This window comes from Mustela erminea, chromosome 1 (assembly GCF_009829155.1).
Source record: "Mustela erminea isolate mMusErm1 chromosome 1, mMusErm1.Pri, whole genome shotgun sequence".
Lineage (NCBI taxonomy): Eukaryota > Metazoa > Chordata > Mammalia > Carnivora > Mustelidae > Mustela > Mustela erminea.
Window position 1 is genome coordinate 212,082,774 of NC_045614.1, and position 15,949 is coordinate 212,098,722.

The following is a 15,949-nucleotide window of genomic DNA, read 5'->3' on the forward strand; positions in this document are numbered from 1 at the left end:
GTGAGGAATAGCAGAGAGTCAGCGGGAAGAGTAATGCAGCGTCTGCAGACAGGCGGCTAAATACTCACCCCTCCGGCGGGGGAGATGGGGAGGGGGTGACTGGGAGAGAGGAAACGCTTTGACTTTCACTGGTCCCGCCTGAACTGTTTTTCTAGCTACTAGAAAATCAGGGTGATGGAGCTGGGGATAGGAACTTCTACCAACAGGGACCGTGGCCTTGCTAATTCTGATCATCTGATCATTCGGATGGTGATTTGTCCAAGTTGCTCCCCCGATCCAGCACTTTTAAGAACCGCTGTGCCATTCTAGGTGTTTGGGCTGAAGCAGCTGAGCTGGAAAGTGGATTTTCTAAAACAAAGCTGGTACCATCAACGGCAAATTGAACTCACTCTAACGCTGCTGCTGCTTCTTTTTTTTTTTTTTAAATACAAGGCTTTTTTTTTTGTTTTTTTTTAAGATTTCATCTATCTGTTTGACAGACAGAGATCACAAGTAGGCAGAGAGGCAGGCAGAGAGAGAGGGGGAAGCAGGCTCCCTGCCCAGCAGTGAGTCCGATGCGAGACTTGATCCCAGGACCCTGGGATCATGACCTGAGCCAAAGGCAGAGGCTTAACCCACAGAGCCACCCAGGCACCCCTAACGCTGCTTCTTTTAATATTTTCCAAATTCAGGGGCGCCTGGGTGGCTCAGTGGGTTAAGCCGCTGCCTTCGGCTCAGGTCATGATCTCAGGGTCCTGGGATCGAGTCCCGCATCGGGCTCTCTGCTCAGCAGGGAGCCTGCTTCCCTCTCTCTCTCTCTCTGCCTGCCTCTCCATCTACTTGTGATTTCTCTCTGTCAAATAAATAAATAAAATCTTTAAAAAAAAAAATATTTTCCAAATTCACCTGTCAAGTCACATCCCTGTTAATAGTTTCTAAAATAGAGGGTGCACCCCAGTGCTCCCCACCCCCCCTTATTTTCATTTGGAAGAATTTTAAACCTACAGAAAAGTTGAAGACACAGGACAAGGACCCCAGAATCGCCCTCCGCTTACATTCATACCAACTGAGAACACTCCCCATGTTCGCTTTCTCTCTTCATGCACACACACACACACATGCTTTTTTGCTGACATTTAAAAATAAGTTGCAGGCATCATGACACTTTATACTTAAACACTTCAGCATGTACCTCCTAAGAACAATCTCCCACAAAACCAGAATGCTATTATCACCCTCGAGAAGCCCAATCTCCATACAGTAACATCTAGCAGATAGTTCATGTTTAAATTTCCCCATTGCCCCATTAATATCATTTGTGGCGATTTCGGCTCATCCAGGAGCTAATTATGAATCACATTTTGCATTTAGTTGTCATGCCTCTTTACTCTCAAACAAACCTCCGACCTTTTTATTTTGTGTGTTTGAAGACCTGGACGTTTGTGATGTGTTAGCGGCCTACTGGTATCCACCACGCTTCTCAGGCTCCAAGTGCCCCCCGACCCCCTAGAGCACGTGTTAAAACACGAATGTTCAGCCAGCCTCAGAGTTTCTGATTTAGGATGGTCCATTTCTAACAAGTTCCCAGGTGAAGGTACTCCCACCCCCCCCGGGGGATCTCACTTTGAAAACGGTTGTTATCTAGAATGTTCTAGAATTTTTTTTTTTAGAATGTTCTAGAATTTAACAAGTGTTTGTTTTCTCACATTAGGCTCCACTTAAACATGCTGGAAAACTCTCAGGTGAGGCTGTGTCCTGCCCATAGCATCCCACCAGCAGGCACGGGATGTCAGTCCCCCACCCCCCAGCCCCCTCACCCCTGGTATTGCTGATGGTAACTGGCTTAACATGGTAGATGCCAGTTTTCTCCATCAGAAAGGTAAAAAATAATTATCTAGGGGTGCCTGGGTGTCTCAGTGGGTTAAAGCCTCTGCCTTCGGCTCAGGTCATGATCTCGGGTCCTTGGATCGAGGCCCGCATTGGGCTCTCTGCTCAGCAGGGAGCCTGCTTCCTCCTCTCTCTGCCTGCCTCTCTGCCTACTTGTGATCTCTGTCAAGTATATAAATAAAATCTTTAAAAAAAATTATCTAGGGGCACCTGAGGGGTGCAGTCGGTTAAGCGTCCAACTCTTGGTGTCAGCTCAGGTTGTGATGGCGGGGTTGTGGGATGGAGCCCCGTGCTGAGCTCCAAGCTTGGTGCAGAGTCTGCCTGAGACGCTCCCTTTCCCTCTGTGCCTCCCCCTGCTTGCGTGTGCTCTCTCTCCAAAATAAATACATCTTTTAAAAAAATTATCTAGATCTGTGCTTAATTTCCTGTTTTAGGATACTGAACAAGTCACTTAATGAAGACATTTTAAAAAGGAAGATGGGCCAGCACTGACCTGTGTATCCAATACTTATAATAAAGGGGAAGGACGCCATTGGGCCCTTTGTCCTGAAAGGTGTCGATCAGTTTCTCCAGCACAGTCACAGTTCTGGCAATGAGACCGTCGGTTCTTAAGGGCTTCAGCTCTGCGTTGTGTTGCTTATTGTATTCTGTGATGAGATCATTGATGCAGATGGTGGGGTTGCTGTTACTCACGTTAAATCCGCAGCCTGCGCAAAAACAGTAGAAAAACATGAGCAGCTCAACGTACGGAGGGCGTCGCACGTTCCTCTCAACCCCCTGGAAGAAGTTCCAGCCTTTATAACTGCCTCTCTGCTTCCTTTCCCTCATTTCAAATTTACCATCTCTGGCCACTTAAAGAATGACTTATTGGGGCACCTGGGGCGGAGGATGCTGCTGGTTGAGTGCCCAACTCTCAGTTTCAGCTCAGGTCGTGATCTCAGAGTCATGAGATTGAGCCCCGCGTGGGGCTCCCCGTTCAACGCAGTGTCTGCTTAACGTTCCTTCTCCTTCTCCCTGTGCCCCATGCCCTGCGTCCTACTCTCGCTCTCTCCAATGAATGAATAAATCTTTAAAAAATAAATGAATGACTTGTGTCTTTGGGACCATCTTCCTTTTCATTGTTCCTTTATTATCCTTGTCCAAGGATTATCTTCATCCACCCCAACCTTCCTGCAGATCGGTTTGGTGTGTGTGGCGGGGGGAACCCAGCCAGATTCGATTCAGCTACACAGAAGCTCTGAATGGGGCAAAGCTCCTTGGAATGGCCTCTGAAACAGTGCTTCCTGGGGTCTTGCCAAGAACTGTGGCTCTGCACCGAGCCCAAGAGAAAGTAAAACGTCCCATTTCTTTTCCGACTTGAATAACAAAACACATGCCTGAAAATACAGAATCTCCCTCAGGTCTTAAGGCATAAACTCTGGATTCAGAGATTTCAAACCTTGGTCATGGCATAACCCTAGAACACATCCTTTCCTGCGTGATCCTTGGAAGTCTTTGGTGCTAGGGTTACGCTGCTGGCAGGGGGCCAACCCATGTTCAGTGGCTCTTTCATAGGACTCCTAACCCAGAGCTCAGGAAAGGGAGTCACCAGCAGTGGGTCTGAATGGGCTCGTCTCCGCTGTTACTTAATACCGCCATCCTCTCCAGGAGAGTGGGAGTCTTTGAGAAGCCGAACCTCGGTTTTCAACAGGGCCCTCAATCAACCTCAAAGAGGTCTTCCATAAGAAATGAAATATTGCAGGAACTAAGCAGTGAGATGCTCTTGTTTTCAGTGCCTCTGAGACAAAAATTCCCTAAATCCTTGCCTCCGACAGAATGATGACATTTACAAGAACGGTGGAGAACAGTATTCTTCAGAAGATGTTCTGGGCCATTTTCAGTGTGAAGGGAAGGACTGATTGGCCTCAGTTTGGTGGGGGGGGGCTTAAATATGCTGGCTATTAAAATATAAAGCAATGTAAATTACATCTGGAAAAAGAGAATAAGTAACTCCGGCAACAGGAAAGAATCGGCAATTCTTCATTTGTTCTCCAACAACACACAGTACTGGCACGTAAGGCATTCAATTAAGTGCATATGGTGCTGAAAAACCTCCCTTCTGTTCAGAAAATTCAGAGTCCTGGGGAAAACAGCCGCACTGACTACTGCCAACTCGGGCCATGTCTTTCCAAGGACAAGAGGGCACCCCTCCTGGGGAATGACTCTTTCCTCCTGTCCCCTATCACATCCCAAGGCCTTAAGAATTGACATAAAAACCATGAATTCCCCCTACAGGACCACTTTTCCTTTCCCCGACACTGACATGAACGCATTTAAAAATGGGACCCAGAGCTGGAGACTGAAGCAGCTGGCCCAGGATAACATTGCCAGTTGGTGGCAGAGCTGGAAACCAGCTTTGCACTTTCTGGCTGGTACTTCCCAAAGACACATCATCACATGTTTTCCTGCCCATTACTCATTTCTGAACAGTGAGTTCTCCCGCACATTAGGGAGAAGCTGAGAGTCAGAGGGGCAGGAGCCCAAGAACTTCTGAAACTGTGTCTGCATCCTTCTTGCCTGATGTGGATGTGCTGAGGGGAAACGGGATTCTGCACCTGACCTTGACCAGCCTGGAGCGTCTTCTGAAGGTCAAATAACAAAAAACCAAAAAAGTCCAAAAACCCACGCAACTTTTTCATGGCTGGGGAAGGTTCAATTGAGAATGCAAAAAGCACCAGCAGCCCCGTCCTTGAAGTTAGCTTTCTTTTCTTATTACAAAATGGCATATTAAATGTTTATTTTCACCACTTCTAATTCGACAAGAAGCCGGCGTGTGGAGAGGTGCAGGAAAAAGCCTATTTGATGTGGTACCGATTTGGTGGTTTCCATGGCCAGAGACAGGAACGCTAAACCTCTGGACGGGGCTTTCAACCAATCTGGCCTGTTTTGCATACATATTGTGCTCCGTAACTCAAGAGTCAAAAGAAAAAGTAATCCCAAATGTAATCCACTCCCCCCAAGGTAGCCATGTAGAAACCATTTTTATTTTTGTTTTTCTTCATCGAAAAATGTGGACGAAAGGCTTTCACAACTCACCAATGAGTATATAAAATGTTTCTCCCAAAAGCGTCGAGTTAACCAGAACTCCACCAAGCTTCATGAGGTCACTGTAATAAATATCGTTGGGCCATTTCACGCGTAGGTTGATATCCTAAAGGGAAATGTGCACGTTAATCAAGCCATCACGGGACACAAAGGGGCCGGGAGCGGTCATCCAGCTAAAAGGAAGATGAGTAGGAGACTCTGGAATCTTATGGAACATAGGATCTCATCCTTGCCTCTTGTTCTGATGGCCAGTCCCTTCTTTGGGACAACCCAGTGGTCAAGGACCACGTTGGGGCCAGGAGAGAGACCTACAGATGATACCTGGCATAATAAATCTGGCATTCTCGCCACAGCCCCGCACTCTCCATTATCCCAGGTCGGTGGCAACCCTGAGCCCAGGAAGCCTAGTGGTGCCATTTACTCAATGGTATTTGCTCCCCTTGGGTCTCTGTGCCTTGTTTTGGTAATTCTCACATCTCAAACTTTGCAGCCTTTGTATGGTGATCTGTGATCTGCAGTGATGACTGGCTGAAGGTTCCGATGATGGTGACCATTTGGGGGCCATAACGTATCTTTTAATCAAGGTATGTAAGTACACTGTTTTTTGGACAGAATGCTATTACACACTTAATAGACCACGGTGTGGGGTAAATGTGACTTTTATATGCCTCAGGAGACCAAAACTCTATTGTGGTGATTTGGAACCGAACCTGCAATGTCTCCAAGGGGTCCCCATGTCAATAGCCACCCCCGCGGAGTGCCTGCTGTGTGCGGGGGGCAGGGTGCAGAAAGACCGAAATACGCGCAAGGTTCTTTTTCCTTAAGGAGCTCACGCTCAAGAGAGAAAGATGGCCCAAGTTAACCACTGTCACCAAGGGTGGGTAGAAATGTCTCAAGTAGAATCCGAGAGAGATATAGAGAAAGAACTTGGTTCACCAGGTTATCACCAAAGGCCTCAACCAACTGCCTACAGCCAACAGGTAACAGAATGGATTTGTTCTGAGGCTCGCTGCCTCTGTCTAGAAGCAAACCTGGGCAGTCTGGCCTGGGCCTCCCAGTCATGGTCACAGTGGAATGGTCCAAGGGCGGACACTGCCTTGAGCTGGGCGCCCCCAACCTCCACCTCCTGCTGCAAATCTTAAGCAGGGACACAGAGACTGACTGGGTGAGACCCAGTGGATGCCGGAGCTGCCGGGCCTCCAGGGCCTGGGGTTGGGAGCCAGGTAGGGCCATGTGTAGGGATAAGAAGAAAATCTGGAAGAAAGACACTCCGCGGAATAAACCAAAAGACTGCAGAATATCAGGAGGTCTCCGATCCCACAATGCTGGCTCTTCCTTCCCTGAGGGCCTGCCCGGCACTGAGCCCCACCTCAGCACTGGTCTGTAGGTTACTTACCCTAAACCCACGTGGCGGTACTAGTTTCACTTCTATTTAACAAGGAAGACACTGAAGCGGGGAGAGACTGGCCTGGCTTGCCTGAGGTTACACTCAGAAGCGGCAGAGCTGGGATTTGAACCCAGGGCTTTCTGATACCCCCGCCCACACCCGCCAGGTACTTAACACTAGCTATGTAACCTGCTGCAACCAAGAAATTCCTTTCTTTCCCTCTAACAAAGCCTTCTTTGCATGGTGGCCAGACGGAACGCGTTTCTGTTCTTCAGAAGCTCGTCTGCCTTAGCAGAGCGCTCTAGGTGGGAGAAGAAAGCAGAAAAAGTGTAAGTAAGCGGAGGGGGTGCACCAGGACCTGTAACCGGCAGGGAGTGTCGTGGTTTTTTCTGTGGTTGAACAGGGATCTCAATGGGGGTGCATTCTGCCACCTTGTCCCAGGGGACGCCGGGCAACACAGGAGACGCTTCTGGCCACTCTCCCAGGTCCCTTTCTCTGTCCTCTCTTGCCCTTCTGGGTCACCCCCATGCCCAGCACAGTCCCTGCCCAGGCCTGGAAACTGCTCCCTCGGCATGGAAGCAGCAGCTCCGCTCCCTCTGTGCTGGTCCTGCCCCTGGGCACCTATTTTATTTCACCTTTTCAGACCTAGTTAGTTAATGCTGCAGCTTATGGAATCGTGGGTTCTCGTGCAAGTAAACAATGCCCTCTATTTCAAGACACAGAGAAAGGCTGCATGCTTCTGTCTCACTATCTCAATCATTTATTCGAACAGCTGCAGCGGGCCTCCAGGCATATAGCACTGTGTTAGGCCCTTTGGAACAGGCAGAAAACTAATCCTGCGTTCAAATCGCTGGTTACTTTACAGGAGATGGCACAGGGACACGAATCACTCTGCTTCCGAGCGATCCATGCGAGACACCGCAAAAGCAGCTCAGAACTGCAAATGCCGAAAGGTTACTCAGAGGAGGGAGTTTGTAGCCAGAGGTTTCTGGTAATGGCACCGGAGCTGGGCCTCCAGGGCAAACAGAACTTGCAGGGGCGGCGAGGAGCAGAAGCAGGAATGTGGGGGTGCAGGGCTCCAGGCGCCCGGCGGGGACCTCGCGGACAGAAGGAACTGCGGAACAGACAGCAGGCAACGCCGCTCGGATTCTGGAAGGAACAGCAGCCGTTCCCGGGACACCAGCTCTGGTCCAGGGAGACGGTCACAATCTGTGTGCTGACAGGGACATCTGGCCAAGGACGTAAGAAAGGCAAACTCTATGCAACTGGGGCCTATTCCAACCATCCTGGAGCTGTACTGTGTCGGCCAGACGGCTCTGTCCAAAAGCAACACTGAGGGGGAGGGGAGACTGGGCATGGGGTAACTGGGGGATGGGCATTAAGAGGGGCACGTGACGGAATGAGCACTGGGTGTTGTAGGCAACTGACGAGTCACTACATTCTACCCCAGAAACTAATAATACAATATTTGTTCATTAAATTGAATTTAAATAAAACATTTTAGAAAATACTAAGAAAGTGAATGCTAAAAGTTCTCATTGCAAGGGGAGAAAATGCTTTTTGGGTGACTTGATGCAGTAATTAGTCCACAATATATGTATGCCAAGTCATTAGGCTATACACCTCAAATTTACTCGGTAGAGTTTGTTAATTCTATCTCAGTAAAACTGAAAGTAAAATAAAACCAGAATAAACCCAATCCCAAACCAAAGTCACACCACACAGGTGAGACTGAACTGCACAAATGCAGAAACAGGACAGGAACTGGGTGGGAGCTCCTCAAGGAGCAGGAGGAGGTGTAAGCCCCCCCCCCGCCACCCACCTTCCCAGAGGGCAAGCTTCCCACCTCCCATCTCGCTGCCCACAGTGCCTGGCACAGCCTCCCGGCCCAGGAGGCGCTCAGAGAATGCTCGCTCAGTTAACATGTGAGGCTACAAGGTCACGATCAAAGCCAGGAAAAGCTAAACAGACTCACTGAAATTTTAAATTTTATTTATATATTTTTTTCTTGTTTCCTGCCATTTTTTCATTTCCTTTTTAAAATTTAAATTCAATTAATTAACATAGTGTATATTATTAGTTTCAGAGGTAGAGTTCAGTGATTCATCAGTTTTATTGAACCCCCAGTGCTCATTATACCACATGCCCTCCTTAATGTCCACCACCCAATTACCTCTTCCCCCACCTCCTCCCATAATTTTACTTTTCTAAAGAAGATAATTATGCTTTATAATAGTTTGCAAGAAATGATTAACACTGTTTTTTGCATGCTTTTCTTAATATTCTCCCTTTTTTAGAAATATAATGCTTTATGATACATGAAATTGATAAATTTTTTTTTTGCATATTTTTCTTAGCATTGTTCTTTTTTTAAAAACTTATTTAAATTCAATTTAGTTAACATATAGTATACTCTTAGCTTCAGGAGTAGAATTTAGTGATTCATCAGTTGCATATAACACTCAGCGCTTGAGGGTTGCTGGAGGGGAGTGGATGGGGGGATGGGGTAATTAGGTGATGGGCATTAAGGAGGGCACTTGATGTAAACTTCAAATTTTTAAAAAAGATTTTATTTATTTACTGATCAGAGAAAGTGAGCGAGCACAAGAAGGGGGAATGGCAGGCAGAGAAGCAGGCTCCCCGCTGAGCAGGAAGTCTGATGTGGGACTCGATCCCATGACCTGAGCCTAAGGCAGACATTCAACCAACTAAGCCACCCAGGCAACCTGATGTAAATTTTAAATTATTTTCCTAAGACTAATGAGCATGCTGCTAGGATTAAAAATACGTGCCCCATGACAGAACTTTATCTTCTCAACTGCCTTCTATGAGGCTGACCTGTGAAGGTGTGTGACAGCTGGAGAAGCCCAGGCCCTCCTGACATAGAGCACAAGGATGCTGAACGCTGCTATAAACGTCACATTCCAGTGTGCGTACCAGGGACTCCACGTGATCTGGGAAACACACACCCTAGTCCTACACACGGTGACCATGAGGCCACGACCACGTCGGATGGGAGGACAGCTTCCCTGTTAACACGAGATCAGGCCCCTTTGAAAGTCATGATCTTAGCCTCTTGCTTCAGGAATTAATACTATAATTGTGTTCAGCTTGATGCAAGAAATGTAGGTGGGAGGGAGGCTGGGGAGGAACCTCCTTTTGATATTCACATGAAATTCGTCTAAGAAAACTGCATTAATCGCCCTCTTCCTTGTCTCCTTACTAACTGATGCAGAAGCATCGATGGCAATGATGAAGCAGGCACCTCTGTCCCTACGGTGGGGAGCAGACACCCCAAATGAACCCACATGTTGAACCTGGGTAGCCACAGACAAGAGCTGTTCTGCTGAGCACAGACGGTGCTAAATGAAGAGAGGGACTGAGAAGGCTGTTGAGCTCCACACGATAAGCCTTTTCACCAGAAGACACAACAGTGTGATGTCAGTCTGATGTGCTTCAGTTAAAGGAGGGGGAAAAAAAGAGGCTTGCCCTAAGATGCTTGAGCAACCTGACAGTAGCACAGAAAGGGAATTCTGGGAAATAAACCCATCCTGGTGAACCTGGAGCCACTCTAAGAGCTGACGGTGCTTTTAAAACTCCAGAAGCGAGGACTCTGCTGCCAGCTTGGCCAAGAGCCGCCTGCAACTCTACACGCAGGGTCATCTGGACACACCCACACACCAACCCCAACTGAGATCTGCACCCAGGGTGGGTTTGCGGTGGGTGGATCTCACGTACCTGGTACTCAGGGATGGACCTCACCGCCTCCACCACGGCCAGGGACATCAGATGCTGGATGAATGGGATCCTCTGTCCCAGCTGGGATCTCAGCGGGATGGAGATGAGCAGGGTGGACAGGGCACACCCCAAGGGGCTCAGCCAAGCGTTCGCTCCCCGCCCTGGAACACAGAGGTCCCCATCAGGAAAGCGGCCACCTCGCCCCGTGGACAGTCCCATGCACGGTGCCCGAAAACGGGCCCCAGACTCAGAGCCCCACGTGTGATCGGCCCACACTGATGAAGATGCTCGGAATTTCTGGGGCTGACTCCAGAACAGAGAAGCGTTTTAAAGTCTGGTGCTGTGTTGCTGAACGGTTTCTGGTAAGTCGTGGAGTGTTCTGCCTCAGTGAGCAGATCATTTACACTTTGATGATTCAAAGTCCTACAGGGTCTGAACATGACTGTGCGCTTAATTGTCACCATCTGGTAATGCCGGCAAAAACAGAGACAGCAGGGAAACCGGGCTGGGTCTGTCCTGGTCCAGGAGAGGTCCTGGACACCACAGTTTAGAAGTGACCCGTATTGTGGTGATGGTCCCACAACCCTGTGAAAATACTAAAGACCTCAGAATTGTATACTTGAATTGGGGGAACTGTATGGTCTGTGAGTTATATCTCACTGTTCTACGGAGAGGAAGAAAGGAAGCAGACTTTAGAAAGTAATCTCTGATATTAACTCTCAGAGTTATTTTTCCTAAAATAGAAGAAAAGAAAATGATCAAAATGAGAGGAAGTTCTTCTACATTCTTTTTTTTAACCACCATATTGAGCCCCCCTACGCCACCCCAGCTTTGGATAAAATGAATTTTCTCTTTGAGTTATGTCCAAAAGACGTGTTCAAAGGAAAGAAGTGGGAAACAGTGAATTTCTTATTTCGTTCCTCCTTCTGAGAAAGGCATAAGAGCCTCTGAGAGTTAAAAGCACGTTTGGGTTGGCCTGGCACCACGGGGGCGGGGGCAGGGGGGCCAAGTGGCCCCCGAGCACAGAGTCTGCTTGTGGTTGGACCCCGGGTGGATTCTGGGAGGATGCGGGCTCTCGTTTCCGAGGGTCAGCAGGTGGCGGAAGCTGCGGGCAGCTGTTGGCTTCTCTACGGTCACTTAGTGAAGGGGCACTGACCACTGGTCATGGACTTTGCCGTGCAGCTGGGGTGGGGGCTGGCGGACGAATGGGCTCTCCACGGGACACTCAACAGGGACCCAGAAGGCACCTCCCAGAGAACCTTCGGGCAAATAAATGTCTCTGTAACACAGTAACGATTCACACACTTGCAATGCTTACAATGTGTCTGAAAGAATTTACAAGATGTAGGTGACGGAATGTTAAAAGCATCCCCAGCGAATGTCCCGCCATTAATAACCATCCCGGTTCAAGAGAAAGCTTTAATTGTACCAAGACTCAGCCTTCTCATCAGTTTCCCTCCCTCTTCCTCCATTTTTGGGGGTCTGAAAACAAGCACTCCCGACCTGAGTCTTCTCATGATCATCTCACCCTCCCAATCAGCAATCTGGCCGCGAGAGGCGCAGATTTTAGAAAACAGAACAACAGAAACGATGACAAAAGATGACTGACCTTTGCCCTGCGTTTGGCGGACTGCGATGGCTATTAACCCCATTTCCTGCGGGATCTCAAACATCAACCTGCAAACGGTGGGAAAGACTGGTCAGCCAGAACAGGGACACGACCGCGGAGCTTACAGACCCTGTTTGCACTCATCTGCAGGGGTGCGTGGGGAAGAAAAAGGGCCATTTCCCGGGTCTCAAGGGCTACTGACCCCGTTCCCAGCCTCTGATAACAAAGGAGAAGAGACTAAGAAAACACCCTTGAATCAAAAAAGAGTGGGGTTGGGGGTGCCCGCCTGAGCTGTTGGTTCATTTAAGATGTTTTTGACTGGGGGCACCTGGGTGGCTCAGTCCTTAAGCCGCTGCCTTTGGCTCAGGTCATGATCCCAGGGTCCTGGGCTCGAGTCCCACATTGGGTTCCCTGCTCGACAGGAAGCCTGCTTCCCCCCTCCCACTCCCCCTGCTTGTGTTCCCTCTCTCGTGTGTCTCTCTGCCAAATAAATAAATAAAATCCTAAAAAGAAAAAAAAAAAAAAGACGTTGTTCGATTCTATTTCTTTGGAATATCCTATTGAGACGTTCTTTCTTTCCCCCTGATGTGGTGTCCCTTCGCCCGGTGACAACTAGCAGTTCCTGACGTTTGTTTCTACTTACGGTGTGTTTCTGTCCGAACACTAGAACATAATCCTAACAGAAGTTTCTGATTATTCAGAAAGCCGATATGGTGGCAATAAAGCCGTTTAAAAGATACACTATCCCCTGAGAACTAATTATGTTTTAACTATAGTAAATAAATCTACACCTTCTGAGAAGTCCGAGAACCTTGGATCATTTCAGGCTTGAGTTCTGCTTTTAAAATGGTTTCATTTAAAAGAATGCAAACTTCCCTTTGGGGATAGGTAGGAAAGTGCCTTATATCTCCACCAAATGAGTCAACATTAACCTTTTTTTTTTTTTTTTTCTTTCAGAAAAGGAAAGTGTGGGGGGCGGGGGGGGGAATCCCTCACACCGAGAATTTCCTTCCAGCTACTTTCTACATATTTTAAGTCCGCGTTCGGAAGGCTTTCCTGTGCATTCCCAGAAGGTGCTGGCCAGGTCCTGAGCGGGCATGGTTCGTGGTAGGATTTATGAAACAAAGCAAAAATCAGGTTGGTCCACTGTCTGTGCAGGTGCTGGGGACTCTCTGAAATACTTTTGGGGGAGGGAAGAGGTGGGGGAGGGAGGAGAGAGAGACAGAGAAAAGGTATTTGTAGGAAGCTCCCAATAAGTTTCCAGAGTTCTACAGCACTCCCCGAGCCGAGAAGAAAGGGCCCTGAACCCCGATCTGGTGGTTCTTCCGCTGCTCTCAGGGCTCAGGGTAGGGGGTGGGGGGGGGTCTACAAGGGGTAAGAGGAGAAGCACACTTACAAGCAGGGAACAACAAAACACCGCCTCCCTGCACACTGCCAGCCGGCAGAGCTCGGCCCCGGCGTGTGCAGACCGTGGTCACAGGGAGCCCAGAAGACCCCCTCGCTTGCTAAGAGGAGCTGGGTGGGCCATGTCGGGCGGGGACGGCCGGTGCCAACGGCACGGGGCATTCCCAGCAAGCAGGCCGCCTGCCTACGCGTGCCAAGCCCACTTTCCTCGTGCAAGAAGCACAGCTCCAGAAGTATCTCTCTTGGACCCCATGAATAAGCCACTGACACCGGCCGTTCTTCTACATGGTTGAGCTCCAAGAATAAAGTGTCCTTTTCTTGGGCTGGACCAGCGGAAAACAGAAAAGGAATCTTTGTCTGTGCGGGGACGTAACACTGTCTTCTTGGAACCTCATGCTTTCCAGAAAGCTCCTTAAACCCCTCCTTCACCTGGGCTCCGAAGGCTGCGGGGGGTGCCGCTCATGCACTTTTCTAGGGGAGCGTGTGGGGGATGACTTAGCGCGTTGTGAGCAGATTGCAAGAGCGCTCTCAATGGCAGGCCATCTAGGATGTTCTTTAGATAAACACGTAGACAGTCGTGTGCCCAGCCAGGGATGGTGATGGCGGAATGAGGCGAGGGGGTGGGGTGGGGGGTGGTTTAGAAACCAAACACAGACTTCTAGAACAAAGAGAAATGATTAAGGGAACATATGCAGTCAACGGCCGGAGGTTTGGCAGCAGTTAACAGGGCATATTGATGAGAAGACGGAGTTTGTGCAGCTGAAGGCCAAGAGGAAATTTCTGCAGGGAGGGGACAGCGGGGGAGGGAGGTAAGCTCAGTTTGAGACAACTGGAGGCCGCCAGATTGATTTGCGCTATCTGAGATAACTCCGGGGCCCAAACCACACGGCTCACGGTCAACAAAGAGGCATTTATGAACTTCACGAATTTTGCATTTCTGAAAATGAAGTCGCTGGAGTTTGCTTTAGCAGAAAGGAGACACCAGATATGCCTTCCCACCCCGGCCTGCGGATGTTCTCACAAAAGGAAACAGAAAAAGGAAAAAAGAAAAAAGAAAAGAAAAGAAAGAAGGGACACAGCAATCGGGTCCCTGCTGCTGTGGAGTTTCTTTTCTGGTTTGCGAAGGATGTGGAATGAGAGGTTTCGGAGACCTATCAGTGCGCTCCCTCGAGTCTGCCAACGGGGCATGCGGGAAAAGGGCTCCGTCACTTTGCCAATGTGACCACTTTGGTTCCCGAGGACTTCACAGCAGCTAGTGGGTGCCCTGCCAACGGGAACACGCTCCATTTCACCAGGTGGCTGGAATAAAGCTTCAAGAATTAAGACTAAGCTAGAGGACAGGCCAGTAGGAACGTGTGTGAAGATTCTGAAGGAACAATTTAAGCTCAGACCCAGGCGATCCACTGGGGGGAATTCAAACCCAAGGAAACAGTCCACATTCCCCACAGTGCTACGGACGTAAAAATGTGGGAATAACTTAAATGTTCAACAGGGAAGCATTGAGTACGTTGTGCAGGTGAGGTCAACCGAATAATTCACAGTCATTAAAAATGACAGTTATATAAAAAATTTTAAAAAAAGATAGTTATGAGGAGCATGTGGGAAGAAAGGCTTGCAACACTCTGCTAAATTAAAAAACCTAAATATACAAAACGACATATACTTCTATTCCAGCTACATAAAACTCAGAGAAAAGGGAGGGAGAGAGATTTATTTAAGCTTCATTTATTTATTAGGCCTTATTATGATGATTTTTTTTATTTATTTTTATATGTTTATATTTTATTTAATTTTTATAAGATTTTATTTATTTATTTGACAGAGAGAGATCACAAGTAGGCAGAGAGGTGCCCCGATGATTTTTTATTTTAAAATTTCTTTAAGATGATTGGTTATCCTTAAAAATTATTCCAAAAAATTCTGGCCAAAAAAGCATGGTATTTAATGTTTAGAGATATTATTAGTAATTAATTCTTCATAAGTATTTCTAAGAAAAGAACTAAAAGATCTGCTTTCAAATTAAATAAGACAGGGGTGCCTGGGTGACTCAGTGGGTTAAGCCTCTGCCTTCAGCTCAGGTCATGATCTCAGGGTCCTGGGATCCACCCCTGAATCGGGCTCTCTGCTCTGCGGGGAGCCTGCTTCCCCCTCTCTCTGCCTGCCTCTCTGCCTACTTGTGATCTCTCTCTCTCTCTCAAATAAATCAATAAAATCTTTTTTAAAAATTAAATTAAATAAGACAGTAAGAGTTATCTATAACACCCATTTTATTATGAGCAAAAGTGTATTTGATAGTATTAAGGAGTAGAAATTTTTAAAACCAATCTGTTCATTTACTTGCAACCAAAGCCTTAAAAATTTTATACCTTCTGACCCAGTGACCATCTTTCCAGAAATGCATCCTGAGCAGTATTCAGACAGGGAAACAAAATAACTCAGGGGCACAACTGTTCATCACAGCCTCACAATGGGAAAAGCTGGAACAACATGAAAACCTCATAGCATCGTCACATGAACACTATCCACTCGCCATCAGTGATACAGGCAAGAAGCCCATTGGACACCGACAGGTGATTTAATCAGAAGGCAAAACCCTATTCACAGCATGGATCTAATGATGTCTTAAAATATACTTTTTTGAGTTGCTAACGATTACAGCACAAGGGGCGCCTGGGTGGGTCAGTGGGTTAGGCATCTGCTTTCGCCTCAGGTCCTGATGTCATGATCCGGGGGTCCTGGGATCGAGCCCTGTGCCCAGCAGGGAGCCTGCTTCTCCCTCTCCCCCTGCTTGTGCTCTCACTCTCTTGAAAATAAATAAAATTAAAAAAAAAATACAACACAGTATTAGCTCTGGTTATTTT

At 47.9% G+C, this 15,949-nt stretch overlaps 1 protein-coding gene across 1 annotated transcript in view; it reads right to left on the minus strand.

Moving 5' to 3' along the window:
* Positions 1 to 15,949, minus strand: part of HLCS (holocarboxylase synthetase) — a 206,719-nt gene that overhangs the window by 3,280 nt on the left and 187,490 nt on the right. Inside the window, exons 7-10 of the mRNA XM_032354736.1 lie at positions 11,685 to 11,752; positions 10,076 to 10,236; positions 4,942 to 5,056; positions 2,360 to 2,573 (exon numbers count right to left, since the gene is read on the minus strand). Of these exons, the coding sequence (XP_032210627.1) occupies positions 2,360 to 2,573; positions 4,942 to 5,056; positions 10,076 to 10,236; positions 11,685 to 11,752 (558 nt within the window). The remainder of the gene's footprint in view (positions 1 to 2,359; positions 2,574 to 4,941; positions 5,057 to 10,075; positions 10,237 to 11,684; positions 11,753 to 15,949) is intronic.